The sequence below is a fragment of the Narcine bancroftii genome, chromosome 5, assembly GCF_036971445.1.
Source record: "Narcine bancroftii isolate sNarBan1 chromosome 5, sNarBan1.hap1, whole genome shotgun sequence".
Classification (NCBI taxonomy): Eukaryota; Metazoa; Chordata; class Chondrichthyes; order Torpediniformes; family Narcinidae; genus Narcine; species Narcine bancroftii.
In genome coordinates, this window is record NC_091473.1 from 47,591,321 (window position 1) to 47,612,820 (window position 21,500).

General features: G+C 40.0%; 1 protein-coding gene across 2 annotated transcripts in view; it reads left to right on the forward strand.

The window, feature by feature from the left end:
- Window positions 1–21,500, forward strand: part of copg2 (COPI coat complex subunit gamma 2) — a 109,055-nt gene that overhangs the window by 39,200 nt on the left and 48,355 nt on the right. For both annotated transcript variants that reach the window (XM_069937346.1, XM_069937347.1), the window contains 5 exons: window positions 660–735; window positions 9,248–9,340; window positions 10,110–10,196; window positions 11,107–11,264; window positions 18,521–18,654. In XM_069937346.1, coding sequence (XP_069793447.1) covers window positions 660–735; window positions 9,248–9,340; window positions 10,110–10,196; window positions 11,107–11,264; window positions 18,521–18,654 — 548 coding nt within the window. The remainder of the gene's footprint in view (window positions 1–659; window positions 736–9,247; window positions 9,341–10,109; window positions 10,197–11,106; window positions 11,265–18,520; window positions 18,655–21,500) is intronic.

Sequence of the window (21,500 nt, forward strand, 5' to 3'; positions counted from 1 at the left end):
GCCTAAATTTTGTACCTCAATAAACATGATTAAAATAGATTATATTAATTTGTATAATTGTTGAAGGGGGTATAGGTTTTTTTATTAAAGCAGCAATTACAAAATAATTCATTGTGCTGTAGTATGAAGATGCTACTGTATTTGTATGCAAAGAAATACGAAGTTGCAGATTCTGGAAACAAACAAACAATGAGAAGATGGAGAACTCAGCAGGTCAGGCAGCATCCATGCAGAGAATTGGTCTGTCACTGTTTTCATTCCCCCTCTCTACCTCTGTCTCCACCTATTCTGCCTTCTGTCCAATACCCTATCACCTCTTAGCTCCTCCCCTCCACCCTCTTAATTTCTTCTCACTTTAATATCACCTTTCCTTCTTTAGACTCAATGAAAGGGTCCTGAACCACAAAACTAATTGGCCATTTCATCTCATGGATACTGCCTGACCCACTGTTCCTCAAGCTTCTCATTGTTTTCTAAGTCATTTCAGGTTTTTTCTTTCATGATTTAAAGTCTTGAGTAAAGAATCTCTTGGGCAGGGGAAAAATATGGGGCAGTTTAAAGTGAGATATTGTCCTGACCACCCATGAAACAAAAAAATAATGTTGCCCTTTTGCCAAATTCTTTCTTCATTTATTGGACTGTTCTTTTTCTTTCTTTAGCTTGACAAAAGACATGACTGGTAAAGAGGACAATTATCGTGGACCGGCTGTGAGGGCACTGTGTAAAATTACTGATGTAAGTTACACTCTCAAGAAAGGGTCTTGCAAAGCTTTGATGAAGTGCGCAAGCCCGAAACATTGGTTATGTATCTTTACCTTGGCTACATAAAGAAAACTGTTTGACCTGCTGAGCTTCTCCAGCATTTTGTTTTTGTTTACTTGAAGTACATGGATATAATTTAAAAGAAAGGGTCCCCATATATTAAATCAGAAGTTGGAACAATCAAGATTGTTCACTTCAAATCTCACTGGTGGTAATAGCCCTGTTTTGCATTGATGCAGAAATGCTTGGAGAATGCCATTGAATTTGTAGGGGAAATTGCCACTATGGTGCTTGTCACATCAATACAGTGAGTTAAAAATTTGGGCAAAGTTAACTTTGCTCAACATCTGTATTTGTTTGGTGATGAGATTTGCTTTCAAAAATACAGCTGTGCTGATATTTTCTCTCTGCCACCCCCCACCCCCCACCCCCCCCCCCCCCCCCACACCACCACTTCCCCAGATCTGAAAGTACAGTTCATAACTGTGAAACTGTTTCCTCCAGGAGAAATTTTTGTGAATTTCCATGAACGTGTGAATCAAGCCATTAATACCTTTCAATCTTGATCTCTTGTACTTTGCCCTATCTTAAGGTGCCAAAGTTCTGGGCTCTGAAATTTGTTCCCAGACTCTCTCCTCTTCCTGTACTTTGCTCTATTTTAAAATTATCTATTTTAACCAAAAATTTTTGCCTTTTACCAAGCTTCTAGACAACTGTCTCTGCACCTCTGAAGATCTAAATATTGCCAGTTATATTTCTATTAAAATTGTTTCATGCATTTTGCTTCAAATATAATCCTTGTTGTTTTAAATGTTATGATAAGCTGATGAACATTATTAATTTCAAATGCTTTTGACAAGAGCAAGCATTTTCTTCTGGGGTGACTTGACACTTTTTTGGCTCCTACCAGTGGTCCTTCAATGAAGACCCATGTATGGGTGCAACCATCTTCACATGAAAGATTTTCATATGACAGTGAAAACATTTGAGTCTGCAGAGCATTCATTCCCTGAATTCAGTGGGTTAATACTGCTGACTAGCATTAGCATTGAGGATATCTGGAATTCTGCCAACATTTAAATCAAATCTGCCTTAAGTAAAATTGTCTCTACAAGGCTGGGCATAATTGAAGCAGATGTTTCTCAGTGATGGCAGTTAGAAAAATCTCAATATAGTATTAGCATCCTAGAAGTGAGGCATTTTACAAACCCACTGGGAAACCATATTCTTTCATTCCTACTGAAGATTCATTTGACTTTGCCTTTCAACAGTATTTAAAAATGAGGCCGGATTAAACTATTGAAGTGATTAAGTGTGCGTGAATCTCTATGGATGCGTTAGAAATGAGCAGTTAATGGCTGAAGCTTACGACAAGTACCAGGAGTAGAACAGAGGGTCCATCAATGGCATTTGAGCAGACGGGTTAAGCCCTTGCACATCATGTGTTTGTGTTGGACATGTCCAAATCAAACAAAAACTTTGCACATGATACATATCACTCATTCCATTCATATGTCTGTCTAGAGTCTCTTAAACGTTACGATTGTGTTACCACTACTGGCAGCCCTTTCCAGGTGTCCACTATCAACGTGCAGCTATAAAGCCGCTGCCTCATAGCTTCATTTACCTGGATTCATCTTGACCTTTTGTGCTGTTTGTGTGGAGATGGCTCATTTTTGCTGTGACCTCATGGATATCTCCTGGGCCCTGCAGTTTGTCTACATCCCAAAGACTGGCAGTGTGACAGGTTCATTGGCCACTGAAAACTAAGTGGCTAAATCAGGGGGAAATTTAAGAGTGTGGGGGAATAAAAAAAAAAAAATCGGATTAGTACAGATTGGTGCATGATTAGGTTATTAGGCCTGTATTTATACTCTTTAATGCTACTTTTTAAAATGCATTGTACCATTTCTATTAGGCAGGACCCAATTGGACCATGGTATCATGGAGGAATAGAACAAGGAAACCACTAACCCCATTTTGCTTGTGCTTTCTTCAAAAGAGTTTTAAGAAATATTACATTGAACCACAGCCGACCCATTTAAAATAAATTCAAATAGCAGATAGCCCAAACTTTACAAAAGGAAATGTGTGGATTTCCGGTAATTAGGTCTTAATTGGTATACTTTTCAATGATAGTGAACCTGATTGAAATGGTAATTGTTAGTTTATTACATTGAATTTCTCACTTCCTTTTGGTGCTGTATGACACTATTATCAATGCATATTGAAGGAAAAAATACTTTGAAGTGGGAATTGCCAAAGTCTGTTAACAATCTTGAACACTAGTAAATTGATTAAGGTATATGCCAAATCCCTTCACAACCCTGTGTCTACTTACATTATCACTTTCAGATAATTATGTATTTGTGCCCCTTCTGTTCTACAACACCGTTGGGCCCTACAATTCATTGCAATTTCTGGCCCGGTTCAGCTTGACAAAATACACTTACCTCGGACTTGATCAAATTAAATTCTATCTGTAGCTGCTTTCAGGTGGCCGGAATACCCCGATCGATGTAAAGCCGCAGATTCTACCCGAATGCGGCTGTCGGGAGGCCACCTGAAAGTGCAAAACCCGGCCCTGAGAAGTACTCGCCCAACCCTCCTCGGGGAGGTATATTCTCCGCTTCCAAGCAGTCCCCCGAGACACCTGAACACAGCAGCCTAAAGTGGCTATTAGGGGATGGGCTGATGTCAATCAACCGACGGCCCAACTCCCTGCTGCCTGACAGCCACCCCGCCCCAATAGTGGGTGGGACTATGGCCACAGTCAACAGGAGCTGACGTTCGCTCCGAGGCGCCTCTCCTGCAGCAGGCCCTTTCAGGTACCAGAACAACTCCTTCAGCGCTGCCACCTGAATGTCGCTTTGCACACACCCCGTGCTGCATTTTCCCAGCTATTCCACCTGAGAGCGGCTTGTAATTCCTTAGCCCACTTCCCCAGTTGATCAAGATCTTATTACAATCTTGGATAACCTGCTTTGCTCTCCAATATACTAATTTTGGAATAACTTCAAACTTGTTAACTACATTGTCATCTAAATTGTTAATCTACCCAGCACCAATCCCTGTGCCTCACTCTGGTCACAGGCCTTTAACCTGGGGGGAAAAAAGCCCTGCTCACTGCTACCACCCTCTGACCCCTTCCACCTAATTTAACTGGGTAGCTCATCCTGGATCACATGTATTTTAACCTCCTGATCGAGCTGACCATGCAGGACCTAGATAAAGGATTTACTAAAGTCCCTGTAGACAAGGTTCACTGTCCTGCCTTATCAGTTCTCTTTCTCACCTCTTTTTTAAAAAAAATTAAGTTTGTGAGACACTATTTCCCAAGCACAAAGCCATGCTGACACTAATCAGTCCTTGCCTTTCCAAATGTATGTACAAGTTGACACTCAGAATTCCCTAAGCATCTTTCTCTCTTCTAACACTAAGCACAACAGCCTGTAGTTCCCTGGCTTGTCCTTGCAGTTGTAGCAGTGCAATATAGACTACAACTCCCAGAAGTCTAGCGAACTGGCATGGGACATCATGACATGGTGTGGATGGTTCATTGTTTTAAAAGAATGTGCATGTGACTTGAGTAAACAAGTTCTGATTTACCTGCAACTGTGTGTGTGTGGTTATTTCACATTCATCAGCCACCACTGCATTTTCAGTGGATACAATTGGTGACCCCAATGGCTCTAAAATGAGCTTTTGGACCATATGGATACTGCTGCTGTTAAGCTATTGCCCTTCTAGATGGCAGAACCAGAGCTGTGGTTTTGACCGGCTGAAGCACAATTTCACCTCGGAAAGATTGAGGTGGATGCGACTCATTATTATCACCTTGTCAGTGCCGTGGACTAAGCCACTGCTAAGCAAGTCGGTGATGTCCTGTGCGATCCATCGGAGCCTGGAGAGAGCAAGTATGACACTCTAAGAGTGCTCCTGCTGCGAATTTACACCATGTTATGCAGAGAGAGGGCTGTCTGACTGTTATACGTGGAGGAGTTGGGTGACTGCGCCCTACCTGAACTAATGGATGACATGCTCTGCTGGACATCTGGCCAACAGCCAGATATTGTATTCCAACAGTTCTCCCTGGAGAGGATGCCATTATCACAGAGTTCTTTAGAAGACCCTAGGGAAGTAGCTGCAGAAGCAGATATCCTGTGGCTGGCAAAAAAACACACCAAAGGTCTTCGGACAGTGTCACAGCTGTCCGCACCCAGCACCTCAATTATTGACACTACTTCCCAAGCCAAAGCTCTCAACACATCAGCTCCTATAATAAGGCAATGTCACAAGTCAGGCAAACATCCTGTCCACACTTCCACCTGGTATTTATTACCACCAGCATTGGGGAATTGATGCATGTAGGTTACTGCCACCCTGCGCATTCTCAGGAAACACCTCGTTAATGGCTACGATGGTTGGCTGAAAATCTATGAACCTTCTATCTGTTTTGGATCAGCTATCCCAGTGTAAATTTTTGGTGGACATAGGATCAGAGCTTAGTGTTTTTCCACCAAATGGTTTCCATACATGCTATCCTACCCCTAACCTCCAATTCACAGCAGCCAATAGTCCCAACATACCCATGTATGGTACCAAAAAATGAATGTTCGTGGGGAACATTTACACATGGCCTTTTATTATAGCAGTAGTGTCACAACCACCACTCAGGGCTGATTTCCTTCAAGCTCATTCGTTCATGGTGGATTTAAAAGGGCGTCAGCTGGTGGATATTACCACCTTTCAAAATATTCGCCTGGCAAAATACTATTCCTTCAAGGCCTGTGCAAGAATGTTGATAAGTTCTCCAGACTTGTAGAAGAGTTTCCTGAAAGTAAAACTCTGCATTTTTCGACCCCCACTGCAAAATATGGATTAACTCACCTTTTTTTTCTACTGGGGTCCTCCCATTCATGCTAAGGCAGGTCATTTACCTCTGGAGAAACTGCAATTAGCAAGAATTCCACAAAATGGAAGAGTTGGAGATAATTCAGGTTCGACAGCCCATGGCGTCTCCATTACATTTATTCCAAAAATGCACTGGAGGTTGGAGACCTTGTGGGGATTATAGACGGCTCAATGACTATACCTATCATTACCCTATTCCCCATACTCAAGATTTTTCAGTGGGGCAAATATCTTTTCAAAAGTGGATTTGGTGCGTCAATATCATCAGGTGCCAGTGGAACCAGATGACATCCTGATAATGACAATAATGACCCCTTTTGGCTTGTTTGAATTTTTACTTATGCCTTTTGGGTTTAAAAAATGCAGCTCAGACCTTTCAGCGAGTTATGGACACAGTAGGGCGTGGCATGGCCAACACCTTCATTTATCAAAACGACACATTAGTCACCAACAAAACTAAAGGTGAGCACATGGAACATCTGTGTATGCTCTTTAGATAGATGTCTGTGAAAATTTGGACTGATCCAGATAAATGTGTTTTCGGACAACAGTCCATAGAATTCCTGGGACATATAATCACTGACAAGGGCGTGGTTCTGCTGCCTTCCAAGATCGACGCCATTATTGAATATCCCAGACCAACCACTGTCAAAGGTCTGCAAGAGTTCTTGGGCACGATTCATTTTTAATCGTTTATTCCTTCCAGCAGCAGCTCACGTTATTGAAGCTGTCTGGTAATGTCAAATCTATTCAGTGGACAGATCAAAGTCAAAATGTTTTCATAATGACACAGGAACTATTAGCTCAAGCAACCATGCTCAGTTATCCAGTCCTAAACACAGTCACTGCCCTTTCAACAGACGCATCCGATATGGCCATAGGGGGCGCTCTGCAGGAATATGTTGATGGACAATAGAAACCATTGGGATTCTTCAGCTGCCACCTCCGTGAGGCCAAGAAAAAAAATACAGTACCTTTGAAAAAGAGCTACTAGCCATATATTTGTTCATCTATCACTTCTGTTACTTTTTGGAAGGCAGTCACCACCATTTTCACAGACCATAAATCCTTGACTTTCATGTTTTCGAAGGTTTGGAGCTCTGGTCAGCTTGACAATGGTGGGAGTTATCCTTCATTTTGGAATTCTCTACCAGAATAATGCACATTTCTGGAAAAGACAATGTAGTGGCTGATGCACTTTCTTGCTCAATTGCACTCTTAAGTATCAGCTATGGACCATGGTTTCATCTATGCAGCTCTTGCCACTACCCATGCACAAGGCAGTGAGATGGAGTCATATCGCACCTTGATAACCTACCTACAATTGAAAGATGTAAAAATATATGCTGATGACAAGCTGCTCTTTTGCAACATGTCAACAGGACATCCATGGCCAGTGGTTCCAGCTTCTGGAGACGTCGCATGTGTCCATGGTCTTTCTCATCCATCCATCAGATTGACCTTTCGTCTGATCTCAGACAGATTTGTTTGGCATGGTCTGAAGAAAAAAGTCATACAAATCTTGTGTAGCTTGACAGAAAGTTAAAATCCATCGACATACAAAACCAATGTTACATCCCTTCCCACTGGTACCTCACCACTTCAAGTATGTCCATGTGAACATTGTGGGACCAATTCCAGTTTCACGAGGCTACCGCTATCTCTTCACGGTGATCAATAGGCTTGCAAGGTGGCCTGAGGCAGACTCCATGGCTGATGCTTCTACGGAATCTTGTGCAAGAACATTCCTTAATTCCTGGGTGGCTCTTTTGGGCCTACCAGCGCACATGACGTCTGACAGAGGACCTCACTTTACATCTTCGTTATGGACGGTCTTATTTTGGCTGCTGGGCTCTAGGCTTCAGCATACAAGTGCCTGTCACCTGCAGTCCAACGGGATGGTTGAAGGATTCCATTGTCACCTTAAATCAGCCTTCATGGCCCGTTTAGCTGGTCCCAACTGAACAGATGATTGACCATGGGTGTTGCTTGGTATTAGGACAATTTCAAAAGAGGATCTGCGCACTTTGTCTGCGTAAATTGTAAACATGCATTTTTGGTGGTCCCAGGGGAATTTGTACCACACAGATTTAGTAAAGACCAATAAAGATGAAGATCACAAAGAGCAGACTATGGGATACCATAGGCAAATTATCCCCTGTACCACCATCATCACATGACAAACCTGTTTCTTTTGTACCACACAAACTGAAGGACTGTAGAGGAACATGTGGACACCCCTTGCAGGTGGCATATGAGGAATCATACAGGGTGATAAGATGAACGAGGTCAACCTGCATCTTGGACGTTGCTGGGCAGCCTCTGTAATTCACAATTGACAGGCTCAAACTTGCCCATATTTACAAAACTGCCCCTATTCAACAGTCCAATGCATGGGTTGAAAAACTATTTGTTATATCAAATGATTAGCACCTTTAGTTAGCTGGTTCTCTGTGCAGACAACAAAAATGTTTAATTTTGGTGTTAAACAGGAAAGTGCAGAAGCTGTGATTGTATTGGCATATGCCTGTGATCGGCATAGATAAGGTAAACAGTCAGCATCTTTTTTCCCAGGGCAGGAGTAGCAAACACTAGAGCCATCTGTACAAAGTGAAGGGAGGAAAGTTTAGGGGGACATCAGGGGTAAGTTTTTTTTCTCTACAGTTTGGGGTGCCTGGAATGTATTGTCATGGATGGTGGTGGAGTTTGGAACAATCGGGGCATTTAAGAGACTCTTGGATAGGCACATGGATGAAAGAAGAATAGAGAGTTATAGGGCAGGGAGGTTTTTTTCTTTGGGCCAAAGGACCTGTACTATTCTATGTAGTGCATTAGAGGTAGTCCTCAACTTACGACCATAATTGGGACTGAAGGATTAATCATAAGTTGGATTCGCATGTCTTAATGAGGTATTAAAACAATTTTTTCAAAAAAATATTCAACAAATGAACTGTTAATGAAGAATCTCAGCATATGTACAGTTTAAAAAAAAAAATTTGGGTCGTATGTGCAGGTGGACATAACTCGTGTAGGTCGCAAGCTGAGGACTACATGTACACAAAATTGCTGGAGAACCTCATTAGGTCACGCAGCATCTATAGGAAGCAAAGGGATATTCCCAAACTATCGATCCTGAGCCCTTTGTCAAGGTACAAGCAAAAACCAGGCAGGTGCCTGAATTAAAAGATAGGGGAGGAGAGGAGAGAAGATGAGGCTGGGAGAGGAGCATAGGCTAACTGGCAAGAGTTCATACATGGATAACCTTTTCTTTGTATAGATGCTGCATGACCTGCTGAGTTTCTCCAGCACTCTTGTACATTGCACTTTAATCTTGGCTACAGCTTGTGAATTCTAACATTGTGTGCTCTTACAAAGCTAATAGTTCTCTCCATAATGTGTATAATTATTTTGTGTACAGAAATAATTCAATTGCACATTGATTTCAGCATCATTGTCTTGTTGCTCCTCTGAGCTGTAAACATTTGTCCAGTTGATGATTAAAATAGAGGCTTTACTGGAGATGACATTTCAGGTCTCAGTCACCCACACTCTTGTTTTTTTTCTCTGACAGAGCACCATGCTGCAAGCCATTGAACGTTACATGAAGCAGGCAATAGTAGACAAAGTTCCCAGTGTCTCCAGTTCTGCACTGCTTTCTTCCTTGGTGAGTGATTCTACTGCAAAATATCCTTTTACATTCTGTTGTAGAAAGAATGCTTGTAGCCCTGATTATGTTAAGATGTTTTACAGAATCCTGTTTCATTTTATAAAGTCTTTATACCAAAGTATGGTAGTATAGTTGCCATTGGATTGCCAAACAGATGATTGAATTGGAGACTTGCCCCACCTAGCAGCTTGGAAATTTTATTTTGAGTCTTTTCTACCATTCTTGCCTCCATTGGGTGAGTTCATACCTATTTATAAGTGTGGTTGACCCTTGCCTCCCCTCTGAAATGACTGATCAAGCCAAACAATTCAAGGTTGGTAAGAAATTAACAATGATTGCTAAAGTAGTACAAGTTTTTTCCAATTTTAGCATGTAGCAAATGGTGTGATATTCAGAATTTGTTTTTTTTTTTACAATCACCACTATTCCTATAATTCATTGTCCAGCTATTTGGAAATTCAAAACTTTCCACAATCTAGCTCACCTAATGGCATTTGTTGCACTCTCTTTTGGCTCTGCAAGGTCCTGCTTCCTGTGCTGTCTGTAAACCTTCCAGGTTTTCTGTAAAATACTGTGTATCATATTTCTTAGGGGAAAAGAAAATGTGAATTAAAATTGTGTTAAGGTACAAATGTGAATAACATCCAGTAGTCTGGCAAAATCTTCTGGTCTTGTGCTGGTAAATTCCCGAACCTGCTGGAGTAACTGGAAGTATGGCTGAAATAGTAGTGGGTTATTCATCACTCTTTTTATTCTTGTCTCTCAGCATTTACTCAAGACTGGTTTTGATGTGGTTAAACGGTGGGTGAATGAAGCTCAGGAGGCAGCCTCGAGTGACAACATTATGGTGCAGGTAAATTAACTGATAGTACAATTGAATGCAATTGTTTCCACCGTAGCTTGACACATCCTCTGCATTTGGGGTTGAATCCTTTCACTCTGAAGTCTTTTTTTTTCAGTTGGCAGTAAGGTATTAAAGCACAGAAATTAGAGCACTGGCAATTAACAGAATCTGTGTTTCATTCTGGCCATCAGTGCTAGAGAGAGGACAGAAGTTTATAGCTGCACAAAATTGCATGCAGATAGGAAGAGTTGGAATATGACCTTTGACCCAAGAAGTTGCTTGAGTATTTGGTTAGATCATGACTGATCTGGTTGCTCCATTCCCCCCCCCACCCCTCCAAAATAGACAATATAGTACTTCTAATAGAGCTTAAAAAATCTGTAATTATTCATGTCTGCTAGTATCAAGCAAAATTTCTCCCAGATGGTTAGGAAGATGGCTTGGTCAAAGTGATGGGATTTATGGAGCACCTTAAAAGGGAAAATGATGAAAAGAAACTATGTTAGGGGAGGGAATTCAAGGGGAGATGATCTTTTGGAGAAATGTACCTGAACGATGCCAAGACTAAGTGATTTCACTCTGTTCTTTTTGGGGATGTTGAAAGTTACAAGATTAAATTAAGTGTTGAAGGTTAGAAATGCTTTCAACAAGATGCTATTTTATTTTGGTTACAAAATTGAACTATGGTATTGTCTACATGTTTGAGAAAAAAATATGGATATTCCAATTGTCCTAAAGGAAGAAGAACAGGATATTTTTGCTAGTTTCCTGGAAAAAAATTCTTCATCTATAACTTTTATATAATTCTACGGTTTAAATGGGCTTCTAATTATGCTTGCAAAAGGAAATTTATAGTTTCCTTAGAAGTCGAGAACATGAGATACATGTTGCAAAAGTTTGAGTTCTTCCTTTCTTTCAGTACCACGCTCTGGGTCTCCTGTACCACATCCGTAAAAATGACCGGCTTGCTGTTAACAAGATGGTGACCAAGTTCTCCCGTCAGGGTCTGAAGTCTCCATTTGCCTATTGTATGATGATTCGAGTTGCTACTAAACTGCTGGAGGAGGATGATAACAGGTGAGAACTCAATAGGGTCACATTTTCAAATGAACCAAGTTACTGTGGACAATAGTTATGAAAGCTTGTCTGCCTGACAAGAAAGGAATTGACGCTTTCCACCTACTAAACTCTAGGTTCAAATTCAACCTTCATCTCATGATGAAAGGTTTATTTTGACTACTAGACGTAAAATCCTTTGTGATATTTCAGTATATCTAGGACAAATTTTTAGATATTCAGGGAATCCATGGCTATGGGGTGAGTGCAGGAAGGTGACACTGAGGGAAAAAAATCAGCTATGATATTACTCAAAGCTGGGACAGGATGTTTGAATGACCTACTCTTCGTCTTAATTTTAGATCAATTTTAATACATAGTTAACAGCAAAAACCAATCTGCTGGAGAAACTAAGTAGGATCAGTCGGCCCTTTCAAACTGCCATGTAAAATGGTGTTAACTGGGCAATTTGCATGGTTAGCGACCCAGGTACATGGCGATTTGAAAGGGTCCAACTGGGTCAACCTGGTCAAAACCCAACTGGGTCCCAGACTTGCCTCAGAGGTAGTCAGGGAACCCAGTAAAACTTACCCAGGTGTCCTGCTCTAGAGAATTGAAAGGAGAGATGACCGACCTGGTTACGTGGCTGACGTCAGCACTTGCATACGTGCATCACAGGGAAACCCCTAGCTGAATCACCGCTGCTGCAGTTGGTTGGAGGGGGGGTGCAATATGCCGCTGCCGTGAATGGCATTCCAGTTTGCAGCGACAGCTTAATGCAGGAGTGTGGGAGCATTGGGCATTTTCCTTACCCATAATCCTCATGCTGCTGGAATCACTCTGGCATAGCAGTGGCATGTTGCTGGGGGTGTGATTGACGGCTGGGGCGGGGGTGGTGGGGGAAGACTGATGGCTGGTACTTCCAGTGAGTGTGTGACATATTGCTTACTGTGTCATCGTGGGGGCGAGATCCCGCTTAAATTGCTGGGGTTGGCCATTTATCAGGTAGGTCTGGCTGCGATTTGAAAGGTGCAACCTGCACCCAATACCCAGTAATCTCACCTGGGTCCCAGGAGGGCTACCCTTCAACAAGACATAAATGTTAAGTGCAGAAGTGTTAATTTAAAATGATTAAGCTAACTTCTTGCTGCTTCAAGAAGGAATATGTTTCACATTTCCATAACCTTTTGCATGTGTTCTAACTCTCCCTATTATTGGATTTGTTCAGAGTTTTAGGGTGTACTTCCATATCCAAGGCATCCTTAAACCCATTCCACCCAAAAAATAATCGATCAATATCAGTGTTTCATTTACTTGTTAGATGAATATGGAGCGATAATGGGCCTTGAATTTGAAGGATGTTAAACTCTCCATTACATTCCATGGCAGTATTTGTCTGGGTAACCCCAGCCAGCATTCACACAAGAGATTTCTATTTGACAATAATTTCTGATGAGCATGGCCCCTCTGCTTTTAAATAGCTTGCCCTAACTTTTGAGGTTTGCACATGCTGGTTTCCATAATGCATGCGAGAGGCCTTGGCAAAGGAGGAACCATATGCCAGCAAAGAGTTGATACCTTTGGGGAGGTGGGGAACAACATTAACAAAAGAGAAAAAGAAACTTGTGTGGAGAAGTTGTGGTTTATGTGGTCATGAGAGTGACAAAAATTGAATTAATAGTTTGTAGTGCGCGTCGAAAGAACCAAAGACTTGTTGATCCAAACCAAGGCTTTTATTAACTAAGAGACTGGAGCATATCACAAGTAGGTCGACCAGTCCAAAATGACCTGGTCTGGCTAGGAGCAATTCTTTAAGACCTGCCAGTAGGTGTGGCTACACTCTCAGCCAATCACAGTCATCCTACACTACCATCTGTACATATGTATATGTGATAGAATTTGTACTATCACATAGTTATCTTGGGCAAGATGGTTGTTTAACCTATGAATCATGGTTTCTGGTTGCCCTGTTGTTGCTGCATTACTTAATATGACCACAGTTTTAAAGGGAACAGTAAAATCCTGTCCAAAATTTATACAGGTATACCCTGCTTTACAAAGATAGAGCGTTCCTGAGAAATGGTTGTAAACCAAAAATCTCTAAAGTGAATGCCCATTGACTAGTATTAGAGGCAATTTTTGTAAAAGCGAAAACCTATAATAATTTCTTCATCAAAGCGTATACTGGTTTCTTTATATCAGTGAATTTTTGTCATTCAGGTATTTGTAAAGCGGAGAATACCTGAACCTCTGAATGCCTCATCCAACCTGTTATCCAAGATCCCTTAGGGTGGGTGCACAGCCAGTGTCCTTGGCCATCTGTTTTCCTTTGTTATTCACTCTTTTATCTTTTCAAAACAGACAATCATTTCTATATAAAAAAAATACATTCAGGAGCAAGATTCGCTGTGAAACAGTTGCAATTTTTGTGGACATGATGTGACCAAGGGCCATCCTTTGCACTGAAACATCAAGATGACAGGATGTAGCTCCCACAAACCATTTTAAATCTTGTATATGTCAGTCTGTGGTTCACTCATTACAAATATGCCACTTAGGAGGGGCATGTAGAATACGGAATTGGCTTTGATCTTTGGGCCTTGATCACCAAGTAGGTATTGTGGAGGGAGGTTGAAGTTAGACTTTAAGAAAAATTAAGCTAATGATAAAATATAAACAGAAAGTAAACCATTAGTGAAAAAAATGAATGGGCATTGCTATTTTGTGGGATTGAAAGATTTATTTATTTATTTTGCAGATTCAGCATCAAATTCCAGCTACTTTATAACATTGTCATAATCATTGTACAAACTTCAAAGGCCATGAGATATTCTAGTTACTGTCTGGTCGGCAATATGGTACAAATTTGCTATTTGGCAAAGATGTTTGGCTTTTCACAAAGACCAAGAAATGCCAAATAGCCTGTCAAGATGAAAAAGTAATCTCTATTGGCCATCTGCATTGTGTATACAGTAAAATCCTTGGTATTCAGCACCTACTGAGATTGTGGATGCGAATTTTCCAGTTGACTGAGACACACTGTTACAATTACTAATACACCTGCATTAAGAATGCAGTTTAAAAGACAAAAGACAGTGCAAAATATAAAGTAATTTGGAAAAAAATCTGTATTGTAGTCCTTAATTATGTAAAGTTCACTTTAATCAGGTAATTCCTGTAACTTGCAAATTAAATTTAAGCACCAGCCGTGTGTGCTGCACTAACCACTACACTAACTGTGGTGCTGTCATAATTAGCACCCAAACCCCCCCCCCCCCAAGTATTAATATACTTAACACTAATAAATATAAAGACTTACAAGGCAGGAGTAAGCAGATATCCCAGCGGTGAGCAGAACCGGCCGGCTCTTTATCCTGGGCGCCGCCATTTTATTCAAACAACTTTATTGAAATTTCATTAAACGGCTGTTGCGGGCAGGGCATAACCAGGGCGCTCCGCTGGCTGAATGTTTGCTCCCATCATCACCAAGGGTTTTTGTGTTGCTTTGGAGAACATTTGCTATTATGATTTTCTGTTTTCTTTTTAAAATATTTATATTTTAAATATTAGCTATTACAATTCTAAATTTTTATTTATTCTCTTTCAATCTTTTGAGGTTTATAGATCATTGTATAGAGAACACAAGATTACCAAGCGTGAAGAATATAAATATATTTCCAAAAATAAAAATAATAGCGATATGCCCCTTCCCCATACAATGTTGTCAGAATGACAAAAAAAATTAAAGAACTCTAACCCCCCCACTAACGAAAAAACCTGGGATGTTTTGATATAAAGGTACTACAGGTACACAATCCTTTATCTGGACATCTAAAATCTGGAAAGCTCCAAAATCCGGAAAGTAAGGAGAGAGACGGCAGGGCGAGTTGGGCGGGCGAGGGGGGGGAGACCGGCAGTGCAAGTCGGGCGGGTGAGGGGTAAACTGGCAGCATGAGTTGGGCGAGGGGTTTGAGACCAGCAGCGCGAGTCGGGTGGGCGAGAGATCGGCAGCGCGAGTCAGGCGGGCGGGAGACTGGCAGCGCGACTGGAAGGGGGTGGGGGTGGCTACGGCAGCACAATTTGGGTGGGCTTAAATCTGGCTTTCCAAAATCTAGAAAATTCCGAAATTTGGAACACACTGATTCCCCCAAGGGTTCTGCTGAATCTATAAAGCATTACTAATTAAAGTAAAAACCATATACATAAATACTTTAATGATCAAGACAAACAAATTTAATGCACATAAAAATAGATCATAAAAGGACTCCAAATTTTATTAAAATTAGTGTTGGGATACAATATGGAGCACCTGATCTTTTCTAAATTAAGGCAAGATGTGACATGACGTAACCACAGAGTACTAGTGAGTGGAACAGATCTTTCCATCCAAGTAGGATACCTCTTTATGTCATGAGTTGTAAATAGTATGACGACGATCAGATGAAGAAAATAGCTCATTAATACCATCTAATACTCCAAACAAAGCTGTTAAAGGAGCAAACAAAGCTGTTAAAGGAATATATTATTTAATTTTTTTACATTTATTTATTTCCTTAATTTTTTTTCTGTTGGTTGGGTTGCTTGAATTCTAGATACCAGTGATTTTGCTATATATCTTATATATATTTTTTATGGTCTGAAAAAAATTTATAGGATCGTATTAACCTGGAACAATAAAAGTCCTTCAGCCCAAGATATTGTACCAACCTTTGCATACTTAGATTAATTTTTCCTACTTTTTCTAAACCTTTTTTATTCCAGGCAGTTGCGAAAGAAAATAAAATAAAGATTAACAATATAAAGGATATATCTCAGTGATGTGGTGTCAAAAGATGGAGACTATTGGAGAAAACTGATGATGTCATGTGTCAGTCTATTCAGCAGATATAATGGTGTTTGAATATATGAAGTTGCTGAGAGCTAGCACCAAAATTGGGGAATAGGTTAGCTTGTATAAAACTGCAGTGACATTTAGGTGGGCAGTGAGTGAATGAGAGTAAAATTTATATTGTGTGTGATTTTAATAAGTATTAGATCATTTGAGTGAAAAGTTCCAACACTGCACAACATGGAAGCAGGCTATTTGGCCCAGCACATTCATGTTGAATAGTGGGTGCCCATCCATATATCAATCCCCTTCTTCCAACACCATTATAGAACAGATCTGGGATCTTCATTCTGTCCTCTTAAGTGCATTGTTCCATTCTAAGCCATATCCCTGCTGAATCTCCTGTGCACCTTTTCTAGTGCTATCAGACCTTTCCTATAGTATGGAGATCTGATCTGCATGCAATACCCCAGATGAGATCTGAAGTTGGAGTGTAACTTCCCTGTTCTTGTATTTAGTGCCCCAACTGGTGAAGGCCACTATCCTTTTAGCCACCTTAACCACATAAATTACCTGTATGGCTACATTCGCAGGTGTTTGGATATATTCCCTTTACCTTTCCCTCTTGCAATTGTAAACATGCTGTTTTTGCACTTCCCTAAGTCACCTAAAAAGTTAAATCCTCTCCATGCCCAGATAATTCCCAGCAATTTCTTCTTTCAGATTTCCAGCATCTGCAGTTATTTTGCTCTAAGCAGAATCAAAGTACAGTATTTCTCATATTTTCTTATGGCATAGGAGTCCATTCAACACATCAAGTCTAGGTTAGCTCTCTGTGCCATTCGTCTGCTTTTTTGTAACTTATTCTTGGTCACGTGCCCATCAATTCCCTGCTGAATGCCTGGCACCCACCTACTCCAGGGCAGTTTACAATAGTCATTTAACCTAATGGATTAATTTACTGCTGTAAATTATCACTTGTGTGAATTACAGATGGGTACTACCCAGGGAAAACCCACACTGTCACAGGAAGAATATACATGCTCCATACTGACTGTATCCAAGGATACATTTGACTGGACACACTGAAGTCAAAATCCTTAAGATATTCAGTGAACAAGGATTCCCTGGGTCCTGGTATCATTCTGGTTAACTTCAAACACAGGATTGCACTTGTGAGGAAACCAACTACTGTTTCCAGTTTGGAAAATGAGAGCACAGCAAGCCTTTTAACTGGAGTACATGTGGGTCCTGCTACTGGTGCATTTTTATTTTATGGCATTTTTAATATCTTCAGTTGTAGTGGAACATTTTCTATCTGGAGGTCAGTGACTAATACAGTTCTACATGGATCTACTCTGGGACCCCTGCTCTTTGTAATTTTAATAAATGATCTGGATGAAGAAGTGGAAGAATATGTCAATAAGTTTGCAGATGACACAAAGGTTGGAGGTACTGTTAATAGTGTAGAAAGTTGTCATAGGTTACAACAGGATATTGGCAAGATGCAGAGTTGGGTGGAGAAGTGGCAGGTGGAGTTCAATTCTGATAAGTGTGAAATTATGCATTTTGGAAGGTCGAACTTGGTAAATGGCAAGATTTTTAACTGTGGCAGAACAGAGGAACCTTGGGGTCCAAATCCATAGATCTCCCAAGGTTGCCATGCAGGTTGTTAGGGTAGTTAAGAAGGCCTATGGTATGCTGGCCCTTTAGTCAGATGATTGAGTTCAAGAGCTGTGAAACTCTAGTCAGACCACACTTGGAATATTTGGCTTAATTCTGGTTGCCTCATTACAGGAAAGATGTTGAGGCTTTGGAGAGGGTGCAGAGGATAATTACCAGGATGTTATCTGGATGGAAGAACTTGTTTTATGAGGCAAAGTTAACTGAGCTCTGGATTTTGTTTTTAGAGCGAAGAAGGAGCTAACTTAATTGAGACCTACAAAATTATGAAAGCATTGATAAGGTGGACAACCAGTATCTTTTTTTTCCCAGGGTGACAGTAGGGAACACCAGAGGACATTTAGTTCAATTAAGAGGAGGAAAGTTTAGCAGAAATGTCAGGATATTTTTGCACAGAAATGGGTGCCTGGAATGCATTACTAGCATGGTGGTGGAGGCTGGTACAATTGGGAGATTTAAAAGACTCTTGACAGGTACATCGATGCAACAAAAGATAGAGGGCTATGGGTGTGCAACAAAAGATAGAGGGCTATGGGTGTGAGATAGGGAAGGTTTAAATTGTTGTTTAATATAGGTAGACAAATATTGTGGCCGAAGGACCCGGACTGTGCTGTCATGTTTTGTCGTTGGTACTTCACTTTGTGCAGTGCAGAGGAGACCTTGTGTCAGTCCTGGAATCCAGACCTACCTTTTAAAAGGTTTGACTTGTGTCTCTAGGTTTGCAAGAACTGCAGGGATGTAATAGGTTGTTTTGTTGTTCTCTCAGCCGTGACAGCCCACTGTTTGACTTCATTGAGAACTGCATGAGAAACAAGCATGAGATGGTGGTCTATGAAGCTGCCTCTGCCATTGTCAATCTGCCAAACTGTACAGCCAAAGAACTGGCACCTGCTGTCTCTGGTAAGTGTGTGAAAACAAAAAGAAATTATTTGGAAAAATAATGTATAAAGCGATGAATCAGTTCAAAGACTTTCTCCTTGCTTGCTCAGGTTGATATCTTCATATTGGTTTTAATTAATGAATCAGGAATCAAGAGGTTTGGGCTAATGATTCCGAGACTTTAGGACAAATCCCAACATTGCATCTGGGGAAATTTAATTTGGTTGATTAAATAATCTGAATTAAAAATAGCATCAATATAGTGACCAGGTCACTTAGTAATCAGATGTAGTTTTTTTTTAATGGCCTTTGGGGCTGTGTCTTTACCTGCAGCAATTACATTAGAGTCTTACACAATCTTAGCAGACGCCTTTTAAAGTACTAGTTAAGTCTGGACCTTGTAAAAGTTGAGAATTCAATGAAACTCCTTGAAATGATGCTTCACAATCAAATACTACATGTAGTTTCTCCTTATGTGGATGTATAACTCCATGATGAGGTAAATACCATTTTCTACATCTCTACGTTCCAAGATAGCTTCTGGTACCTTTTCCACATAACTTTTGGCTATTATATGACATTGGTATATTTCAAATTAAAGGAAGAATTTCTTTTGAATTTTCTTTTTAAATTCAGCATACACTGTTCTGCAATTATTTTATTATCTGGCATACACATTTCTCTTTTCTTCAAAGGTAATGCTGTACAGTAATGACCATCAACATGTTTAACAGAATTTGAAACTAAATCCAGAAACTGTTTATCCTCCTTCGAAGGTTCTTTGCATCATTCAGGGAAATCAATTTTAAACTGTTGTTCCCACAGATCATTAAGTTTGACAACTGAAATTCTGTTGAAATTTACATTCGAAAACTCCTCATCATTATTCATTTTTTCCTCCTAATGGTCCGTTAATTGTCCATCCAAGCAATGTTCTCACAGTATAAGGTCCGTCATTTTGACTCCGTATTACTTCTAGAGGTTCGAGAGGTTTTGGTACATCTAATTCAATTAACATCTCAATTTTAGCATCAATCTTGGGTAAGCAAACATCTTTTAGATGATCCCTGTTTGATATCATCCTGATATGGTATATTCTCCTTATTTATAGGCTTCTGAGTATATACACTTGGAAGATAGCAAAATTAATTACTATTTAATCCAGCAATCTGTAAACCTGAAACTATATTAGTTTCAGTGTTCCTTTCATCACTCATTGACTCAAGATATGTGATCTTTTACCATGAAGATTAATTTTTTTTCATCAATACAACAGTGCAAAATTATGCGGTACTTCCTGGATCAAGAAATGCATAGGTCTTCAGTGTGATGCTTTTTTTTTTAGCTTTAACCTGCACAGGAACTTTTGAGAGAGTTTTGTCACCAGCTCCAGTAAGACTGTTTTTCTGAACCGAAGCTGAGGCATCCTCTTTGACTGTGTCTTTAGTCTTCGATTCAGATTGTTTGACTTCCTTCTCAACTTCGTTGAGTATGCAGTAGCTTGGGATGTTTTAAACTGCATATATCACAAGTTTTGCTGATGTGTCCTTTACACAAGTAACCAAAACATATTCCATTCTTCTTTAAAAAGGTTAATTTCTCGTCATACGACTTTTTCTCCAATCGTGAACATTTTCTAAAGCATGCTTATCTTTGCAATACAAACAGCTTTCCTGATCTTTTTCCATTGTTTCCTTGTTTTCTTGTGCTTATATCTGACATAGCAGTAACAAAGGTACTTTTGTTTCCTTGTTTTCTTGTGCTTATATCTGACATAGCAGTAACAAAGGTACTTCCCTTTGGTTTCTGTTCAAACAATGATTTAGACTTCTTTACATCCTGAGGAACTATTGAAGTATCCTTAATTTTTTCAAATGCAGGTACAGTGTTCACATACTCATGCCATTCCAAAAATTGTACCATATCCTCAAAAGTGGTGTCCCTTCTAGCTCTTCAACTTAGGTTCTCCATAAGTCCTTCAGGTTATAAGGTAATTTGTTTATAATAATTGATAAATTAGCAAGCAAATTTAGCTCTTGGAAATGTACACTACTTTCCATTGCGTTACAACATCCGCTCAGAAAGAGTGCACGTGCTTGTAAAGCTTTTGTGTCCTCTGATTTTATTGCTGACTAAGAAAGAATCTTGTCTATATGGGCCCTTGCGATTTTATGTTCATTGCCATAATGATGATGCAATAATTCTTTTGCCCTTTTAAAACCTTGTTCTGGATCCATATAATGGCAACTTCTGATTAATTCCTTCACCTGTCCTCCAGTATAATGTTCCAGGTAATACAGATAATCTTTTGCATTTTTAGTATTGCTTTCAAGGTGATTTCAAATGATTTCATAAATGCCAGATATGGTAATGGGTCTCCATTTAAAAACTGGAATTTCCTTCTTAGGTAAACTGTATGAACTTTGTGGTTGCGCTAACATAGCAAAAATTTCATTTTGTTTTGCTATGAGGGATAATATATTGTCATGTCCACCATGGCTTGCAATTGTTGCTGGTTCATCAGCCACACGAAGAGACATCAATTGTTGAGTATGATCATCTTGCATGGTAGCACCTGGTTGAAATGCTCTTCTTTTAGAAAGATTCATAAATTGTGCACTCCGAGGGATTGAATGTCGCTAGCTCTTTCCACAGCGTTAGTCAATGACATTCGAGCAGTAGCAGCACCAGCTGTGGCTCCTTTTTTTGAAAAGTATATCTAAAATTTTGCAAAATACAAATATAGAATACAAAATAAAATATAAGATAACATAATTAAACAACCCCCTATACCTCCCACCTCCCACCCCTAACTACCCCCCCCACCCGAGCTTAAATTACATACAAAAAATATTTATATAAAATAT